A 9,128-nucleotide genomic window follows, 5' to 3' on the forward strand; every position below is an offset into this window, starting at 1 on the left:
GTATCATGGTAGTCTTTTTTTAATGACTTTTTTTTTTGTTCTTGCTCATAACAAGGGTTGCTGCAACTGAACAATGCTTTTAGCTCTAACCTGGCTGTACCCATAAAGTTGTTGCATCTAGTTAAGCATGCTGGCATCTATGAGATCACTTAGATACTTGAAACCAAATAGCATCCATATAAAACAAGGTTGTTATCCTCAGCATCAACCTGACTGCTAACAGGCAGAAGGAAAGCTCTTTAGTTACAACTATCTGTGACAAAAATAGCCCCCTCCAAATTCTCAGCAGTGTAAGCTGACTGTTTTGGCAGATGATCACACTTTGTAATGGAACACTCAGGAATTTTTTTTTTTTAATTCAGTGGGTTTTATGATTACTACCACTAGACTTCCTGCATTATTCYCCAAGCACAAAGTAATTGCAGTTCTCTGCAGTCAGGGAAAGGGAGTACAGATGAAAATTTCATAAGTGCTTCTGGGAGACGAATATATCTGAATGTGATTTCAGGACCATGGGTGCAAGYTTTCCAGCACTACACTGAAAGACAATTCTGTTACTGCAAAGTTGGTTCTACATACCCATGTGTTTTGTTTCCAGCCCCTCTAAGTTTCCTATTCAGGCTGTTTTTTAAATTATTTTGTAAATAATTTTGTTTATGAGTGTATAGTGAAAGTAAATATAAAACATTGATCATTTAATACCTGAGGATATGTCATTTTAAGATRCAACAAAGCATTTTTAATTACTAAGTGGAAAAAAGTAGCACCCTGTCAGGAGCTGTTCAATATGTATGAAGCCTCAAGATGTCAAAGGCTAATTTTTTTTTCCTCCTATAATAGATCAGTTAGGTTTCCTGTGACATGGTGTGCTCAGTAAGCTTGGCTTTATTTCAGAAATGTGTTAAAAGATTTTAGTGAATGCTACCTATATTTAAGCCTTTAGAATTTTAAGCAGAAAATTCTTAAAGCATAAMTATTTGTCTGTATGCCTTTCTTCCTTTTAAAAGTTCAATCTTGCAGCTTCTTCACCAAAAAGTCTCAGTAAATTCCTTTGCATAAAGATTAAAATAGAAGTGTCCACACTGCACATTTGCAGTAAAACATTATTTTCAACTCATTATAAGATGCTGCAAGCACACAAACACCTTCCCCTTTGCTTGAAGAAACACACAGATCTCAGAATAGTAGTTTTTACTGTGATTTACAATAAAAATAATTTACAACATATCCATGAAAAATAATGCCATTTTGAGTCTGGCACAGATGTTTTCCTTTACCAAAGAGGAAGCTAATGTAAAATCTTCTTTTTTCTCCCTAAAAGACTTCATAAAGTAAATTAAACTTTTGTTTTTAAAAAAAATCCCTTTAGAAAGTTTACTTTACACAGCACTAACAAATAAGCATGCAGGCAAACTTATTTAAACCGGACCAGCAGTGCTTGAATTTGTCTTTTAAAAAAATAATAATCATCCCATGAAGAGAGAAGGTAAAGGGAACTTTACCTACACAGAAAGTCCTTTGGATGTTACCGTTCAATAAGCCTGAACTCTGCTAGCAGTGGCAGGTGGTCAGAAGAGTTATTTTCGTTGGGAAGACCATTAACAGTCCAAAGATCTTTCTCTGTTACAAGTGCCAGCCTGCCAAGAAGTTTCAGACCCCCACAAAAAGAATCCTCTGCTCCTGTTAAAAAAACCAAACCAAAAGGAAATGTTCATCAGTGTGGGTTGAACATCACAYGTTCATACATATGTAGAAAGAGGAAAACACTATGGCAGCAATAATCCAAAGTTGTTATTGTTCCATGCAAAATCACCAATAGGACAGTTCATAAATTCTTTCGTGACTCTCTGTGTAGAGAAGAATCACTAGAGCATAAAATATTCAGAAGGACGCTATTTTGCACAGCGATTAATGAAGGAAAAAAGAAAAATGGATTTGTTCGTTCTAACTCCCTTGGAAAAACCTTGCATAATCCAGTCCTGTACTTCAGCAGAACAGCACTGCTAAACAGAGCTGACATTACATGGTGCGTAAAATTTAGATTTCCTGAGCTATGTATTCAAGTCAGATAACTATTCAGCAATGATACCTATTGCTTTTAGAGTGCAGAGATGATACTGAGCAATTTGAGTGCTTTCAGGACCAGCACAAACAGCAGCTGTAACTATTGACAGAAATACTTTCTATGTGAAAGTACTCAGCAAATTCAGAACTCACTGGCTGAACCTGGTACTGGCTTTCCATAAGACATCATTTAAAGGACTATCCAGCAACTGCTGAACTCCTCAGAGAGTTCAACAGCTTCGTCCTTTGCCATCTGCCAGCTTTCCAGCCCTTTAACAAYCCAGCAGCTGTTTGCTGCTCTAAAGAAAACCTTTTTTACTGCAAAAATCTCTTGGCAGCTCTAGAGCACATGTCCACCAGGTTTTGAGACAAATTTATTATTTGGGACAGGCACCTGCGTATCTACAAAGGAGCAGTTTATTGCCAGCTTGGTCTGCATGCAGTGATTAATGTAGCTCAGAATACTCTTGAACCAGCAAAATTGTGACCTGTAGGACTCAGATAGATCCTGAACCCTGATTACATGCAAATCCTGAACACCAAACCAAATATTTGGATAAACATGACAGAAGAAAGCATGAATATTTTAAAATAAAACCTTTTAAATGGAAAAAAAAACCAGTCAGCATAAGCTACATTTAATATTCACTTGTTCAGACTTTGGCAACTTCAAATACAGAGAAATCATTAGAAAACTGAAAATCCAATCCATCACTTAGTTTCCAAGAGCTCATGAATAAAAGCTATACCAGTTTAAAGTAGTTGGAAAATTCAATTTTGGTTCCATTCTGTGCTCTGATGTGGGAACAATTTGTTTAAAAAACAAGTGCAAAAAGAAACAAGTGCTGTATCTGCTGGGGCAATGATGATGCAAAAAAGAAATTAAACAGGTGAATTAAGATTAAATTTTGTGCATGGACACACTGTGAAATCACAAAGCACTCTATTAAATCACATGGCATTCAGAAGCTATTTAAATACGTCATGTATCCTGGTTTTTGAAAGCTTTTGTATTTGCTGTTTTACATTAAGAAAGCATTTACTATACATGTTATGACAAATGAGACTTTTGTGAATTGATTCTATGAATTTTAACAATCTAGTACCAATTTATAAGAGATGAGGGTGGTGTTTTCATTCCACATACTGGAAACAATGTTAATTTATAAAAATGAGTTGCAATCTACCGTGGGAGCAGGAATGGAATCCAGGTTTCTTTGCTCCTAGTTCTGCAGAGCCGTTTATCTGCTAGCACTGCAGTGTGGAATGATGCTTATGCTGATGGCATAAAACACAGAACTCAGAAGAGCATGGAAAGCAAACTGCTTAGAAGCACCCATGGAACGAGTCCCAGGGTAGTAAAGGATAGATAAGCATTGTTACTCATCGCAAAATTCCCACAGAGGTACCGCGACTTTCTTGCACCATCTGGTGACTTTTAGCTGCAACTGCAAACCAGAGAGGGACAGCTGAGCCTGTGCCAGTGACTGCTCAGAGCTAAGGCCACAGAGTCTGTTACTTGGCAGAAATTAAAAGTAAATTGCCAGAAGCAGCCGGTTTATCAGTTTTAATGCACATCATAAATTGCTGTTCACCATTGTGTTGATCAGATGATTGGAAATATTGCTTTGGTTTAGGTCTGGCCTGCGTTACTGACAGCAGCATTTCTCAGGTTCTACTTCCACTGCTGCTTTCTTCACCTCCAGCTTGTCTCCATGCTGAGATGGGAACTACAGAAATGTTCAGTTAGATGAAAAGGTTTGCCCTCATAAGGTGTGGCTCTCCTAGTCTGGCTGTGGTGAGCTGACAAGGCCAGCCACGTCTCTCAGGTAACAGCTGACATTCAAAAGCACTACCAGGAACCTCTGAGGGACTCCATATAGACTAAATTATCACTACATTTTTCTCACAACAGCAAAAAAGAATTCTTATTTAGCATTTGTGAAAAATAATTAAAAGCTGGTTTCTTTACCTGGCTGGGCAGCAATATCATCATTTGCTGCAGAATAGAAAATATAATCCACGGTGACAGCACTTCGGGAATGACAAGTTGTCACTTCTGGCATCCCAGTTTCAGGGAAGTAATGAGAATAGACTGAAGACAATTTAAAATGATGCTGYAATTTTGAAGATGACCTAAAGAGAAATCAAAGGAAATAATCTATTTTCTTGCATTGTCAAGAAAGAATAAACAATGAAGAAATAGTTCCTGGTTACAAAAGAAATGAATTATCTCGATATACAAACTAGTGTTTCTCTCCTGCAAGCCATCCCACAGCCTTTTGTGTGAGAGGCCTAAAACTGAAGGCAGAATGCAGGCAGCATTTTCAGGTAAAAGCTGATCAGAACTGCCTTAACTGACATTTTTATTATTGATAGCTTTCACCTCCATATACTTTTTGTAAGCATTTGTATATCATCATTCAGCAATTTGTCCCTGACACACAAGCAGAAATGCCCATGAAAACAGCTTATATGAAAGCAACAAAGCACAAACTCATCTAACTAGACCCTTCGGCATATAGGAAATTTCAGATTTTTTACAGTTTTTTCCTCCCCTAAACTACAGGTATGAAGTGCTTCCAAGTTAGGCTATGCCTAGTATTCTTTCTTCCACTCAGGCTCCCATTTTCTGTATCCCCATCATTTGTCTGTTCTTCAGTTCAGCCCATCTTGTCTCACCTTTTTAAACCATCTGCAAAACTGCATCTTTCAGCAAAAAAACTCCCATCTTCCAGACATTTGCTTCCATCATGTCTGCAAACCATTCATCCCTCAGCTGTACCTRCCTCATCTTGCATTTAAACCAGCAATGTATTGTCATTGAAACCCAAGCAATTTAAAAAAAAAATCAGCTTGTTACCTGCCTGATTCAGAGCAGAGACAAACATGCCAGTTGGTACAACACAGACAWTCAGTAATTTCTGCTTTTGTTACATGATATCCCTTTTAGGATGGAGGGGGGGAAACCCTGCAAGAAGCATTCAGCATGCTGTGGCTTTAAACCATAGCATAGGGCTTCCTGTTTGCTATCTGCTTCTTTTCTCAGAAATGCCCATGACTTATCTTTTTCATCACCAAGAGTTCTAATATGACTATCTGCAGTGATACCAAGATCTTATTTCTGATAAAAAAGGGCTGACTTGGAGCCTGATATCATATATATACATTTAGGGCAATTTCCTTCTTCTRTGCCTTACTTTATAYGCCTTTACCAGCTTGGTAAATGCAMATATATTCTTCCTTTCAAAAAGCAGTTAGATTTTCCTTCTCAGCATTCTAGCCATGTCTTTCTCCTTCAGTTTAACAAGCAAATGTTTTGTTTGAATGAAAGTTGTATTACCAAATCCATAATACTCCATATTTCTCMGACTCAAGGAATTTAAATTCTCCCACAGAACTCATGAGAAGGAGGATTTTATGAGCTTTCCAGTTCCTTTTCCTCCTTCRTGCCTCCTACRTATGGATTTTACTACATCCATRRACCAGTGTATCAAAAACAATAAAARGAGAGAAGTGACAACACTTAAGCAGCTGGACAACACTAGTTAATTTTTTTTCTCTCCCTCTTTTAAAGACATRGCTTCTGCATCCAGACTGAAGTTCACATATTTCTTGCAATGTCCCTACAAAGCATGATGTCCTGTTCATGTCAAGAAGTGACAAAAAATGCCAGAAGCATTCTTTTAATGAGCAGACAGAAAGTACCCTCTAAACAGCACTGACTTCTCACCCCTGCATTCTGAAAAGATACCTGCAAGATCCTCAAAGGACACACATTCCACTATTGCCAGTTCTAGCCTTTTGCTGTCTGATCAGCATTTTCATGTTTAAATGGACAAAGATGGTTTTGCCAAAAGGGCAGRCTGGGTTGGTTGATCATCAGGTATCCACAGCTGCAATCAGACATAAATTTGGTCTAAAGCCAAAATCAACCCCCAGGTAACCAGCCAAGGGCTTCCATATTTTTCCCCAACACATACTTTTCAGATATTACAATCTCCTGAGTGTTGTCTRGTTTTGCTGCTTCCAATTTTTCTCCTGCAAAATAAAAAAAAAAATTAATTCACATTTAAAAATAGGATATAAATGAGACCAATCTTGAAGAGCTACAAAAAAAAAAGTATCTTCAAGTACACTTATTTTTTGCAGCAGGCAAGAGACAATTCACAAAGCTGAATTAAATTCTTCTGTTCCATTAGAAACATCTCTTTTAAGGTTTCTTTTACATTATGTCCCATTMATTTTAAAATGTTTTTTTCTGTCAAAGAAAAAAACAGTGGATGAAAGATGTAGCCATAGTCAGCAAGTAATCACTTGCTTTTCCCAACTGTTCCATGAAGTGCMAACACTATAATTCATAAACACTGAGGCAAAATGCAGGTTCACACTATGTGCTGCATTCCTTYACCTCTCCCTTCTCAGTCACAGCACAACTGCTTTCATGATGCAAACACAGGAATTTAAACATTACACACCAACCCCTGAATGGACATTCCCAAATATTATACAGATTCAAATTTGCAAAGTTTATGTGAATAAATCACTTTACACTCTAATGAGCTCAACAAGGAAGTTTTGTAAGCTCAAGACTCACTGTTTTTCCCACTAGAACAGAACACATGGTTTTCACTACCACCTGACTGACACTTTCAAAGGTTCACAAAAATTCATTAATCCAAAAACCGACCTGCATTTTCTTCTTTTTGTTGATGTTTCATTTCATATACACAGTTTTGGGAAATACCTAATTTTTTTGGCCAAATTGGAATAGATAAGATTCTTTGTCCCCTTGGAAACTGTTCTTGTCCAGAGACCTGAAAAAACCACAGAAGTCTTTTTTCAGACAGAACTCTGATTAAAAAACCTCAAAAACCACCAAATAAACCTGAAATAAGGGAGCATTTTTGGTAAAGTTTAAAAAAAAGACCCAGCCTCTTAGAATAAYTCTTTTATACATCTTTATGTACATCCCCTTTGTTTACCCTTAGCAAGTTCTCTGCAGCTACCCACTTTTTTGAGATAGTTCTTGTGACACCAAGAGACTTCCAAGGACCCTTTTAGCAATGTGACAGGACTGGGTCAAYATACAGAGCTACCCAGCAGACACTTCAGCTTCAGGATGCTGATCCTTCTGGGAGCAAGTCAAGTCAAGTRGGGGCTTGAATCAACTACCCACTAGCAAAGAACACCAGCAGGGCTATTTTTTTGTCTTGTTTTCTCATTTTATGTCACTTAGTCACTCCTATTAAATAGCATGTGACACATCCAACAGCTGCACACAAGGGCTCACAACAAGACATCATTAACATGAAACAGCTGAGGTTCAGCATTTAATTGCAGCTTTGCTTTTACAATTACTGTAGACATCAAGTTTAGATAAAGTAAGAGTCATCTTCCCACAGCCCACACAGTAGGTTTTTGATTAAGTAGTTATTTTATCCCACTTAAAGAATGGGACACTTAAACACAGTGATAAAATCATCCCAACAGCGTGAAACAATCACCCTGTGGATTCACTGCATTTCAAGAATGGTGGTTGTGAGCTTTTCCTTTCACAATGCTGGGAGAGGATACAATGTTCCCTAAGGCACAGCTAATGCACCCGAGCTCATTTAAGAAACTGCAGCAAGATTTGCTTTGCAGGCTGCAGAGGGGGTACTAAGATAGGGAATGGAGACCACAGCACCAGTCAAATATTCCTCTTTAATCAGCATCAACCATTTTTTTTGTGAGAMATGAGAAGCACAGCCTACCTTCCCTATAGCAAGTCCTTCATAATTTAACTTTCCTTCCTTTATAAATCTGTACAATGGAGAGCCAGGAACAGAGTTGAAGTCCCCACAGATGATAATTGGGCAGAAGGAGCCATCMTTCTGCCGGGCAACGTTGGCTATCTCTGCCAGGAGCATTGCAAGCTGGGTCAGTTTGATGTCCCCTCTCCTTGGGTTGTACAGCAGGTGAGTATTGGCAACACAGATGGCAGCATTGGCTTTACAGTSAAATCTGGGCTGCAGCAGCAATACCAGTCCAACGTTGTCCCTGTCCAAGAGTGGGATATCATGGCGAAAAAATTCCACRTGTTTTGAGGAAATCAGGCTAAATTTGGAAGTTTTGAAGCAAATGGCACAGCCATCAGGTTTTCTCCCTGTCCTCATTTTATACTCACAGTGATACCCTGCAAGAAAGACAATTAAAAACATAAAATACTATTGTACAGATACTTTAAAACAAACAAAAAAAAAAAACTAGAAAAATCTCACGCTGCTTTTCTCACATGACAGTCAACCACCAGTCTGAAGCACCAAACTCTGTATGAAGTTCACATAGTCTCATGTTCACTTTTCCCTCTGCCCTAATCTGAGCTRAAGCAAGGCAAGACAGGAAACCTGGTCTAACACCTTTTGCAATGTGTAAACATACTCAGATACCAGCCATGTTCTTATCTCCTCATGTGGAAAAAGAACCCAAACCAAACCAACAAAGCAAGCCCACAAGTCACATAAAAGTGGGACTTGTGTATTAAAGTTTTTTCAGGATGTTACAAGAATGGTTTATGAGTAATACCAGTGAAGCATTACCAATCAAAAGCCTTAATCACACTAAGTCATTATTCAATGTCTAAAGTGGTTTCTAGAACAAAGGTCTCAAACATATTTACATAATTATGCAATTATCTAGTGAGCAGCAAGTGGCAAGCTTTCACCAAGGAAACAGAGACACTTATCAAATGATAACACTGGAGTTCAAACAAGTCCATCTAGAAATAATGATTTGCCAATTTTTTCATTTTATGCAGATATGATTTAAACAAGATTTAAACAAGACTTTATCTAGATAAGAAAAAAAAATAGACCTTGAAATAGTATCTATTTTTTCCCATTTTAAAATGTTCTTTGCCTTGCCCAGACCATATGAATTAATGAAGTAAAGCCTAGTGAAGTAGGATGATTTGACCTGAACTCACACCAATGCTGGAACACAGGATTCCCATTCCCATCTCCCAGATTCAGGCCATATTGCTCTTGCCCCTTGTTGTAGCACTTATTGCTAACTCAGGAAGC

General features: G+C 37.9%; 1 protein-coding gene across 2 annotated transcripts in view; it reads right to left on the bottom strand.

Moving 5' to 3' along the window:
* Positions 1-32: 32 nt before the first annotated feature.
* Positions 33-9,128, bottom strand: part of ANGEL2 (angel homolog 2) — a 16,757-nt gene continuing 7,661 nt past the window's right edge. For both annotated transcript variants that reach the window (XM_057365115.1, XM_057365114.1), the window contains exons 5-9: positions 7,821-8,242; positions 6,755-6,881; positions 6,048-6,105; positions 4,037-4,200; positions 33-1,680 (exon numbers count right to left, since the gene is read on the bottom strand). In XM_057365115.1, the coding sequence (XP_057221098.1) occupies positions 1,526-1,680; positions 4,037-4,200; positions 6,048-6,105; positions 6,755-6,881; positions 7,821-8,242 (926 nt within the window). In that variant the 3' untranslated portion in view covers positions 33-1,525. The remainder of the gene's footprint in view (positions 1,681-4,036; positions 4,201-6,047; positions 6,106-6,754; positions 6,882-7,820; positions 8,243-9,128) is intronic.

This window comes from Malurus melanocephalus, unplaced genomic scaffold (assembly GCF_030028575.1).
Source record: "Malurus melanocephalus ecotype Western Australia unplaced genomic scaffold, MMel_1.1 scaffold_48, whole genome shotgun sequence".
NCBI classification, from domain to species: Eukaryota; Metazoa; Chordata; class Aves; order Passeriformes; family Maluridae; genus Malurus; species Malurus melanocephalus.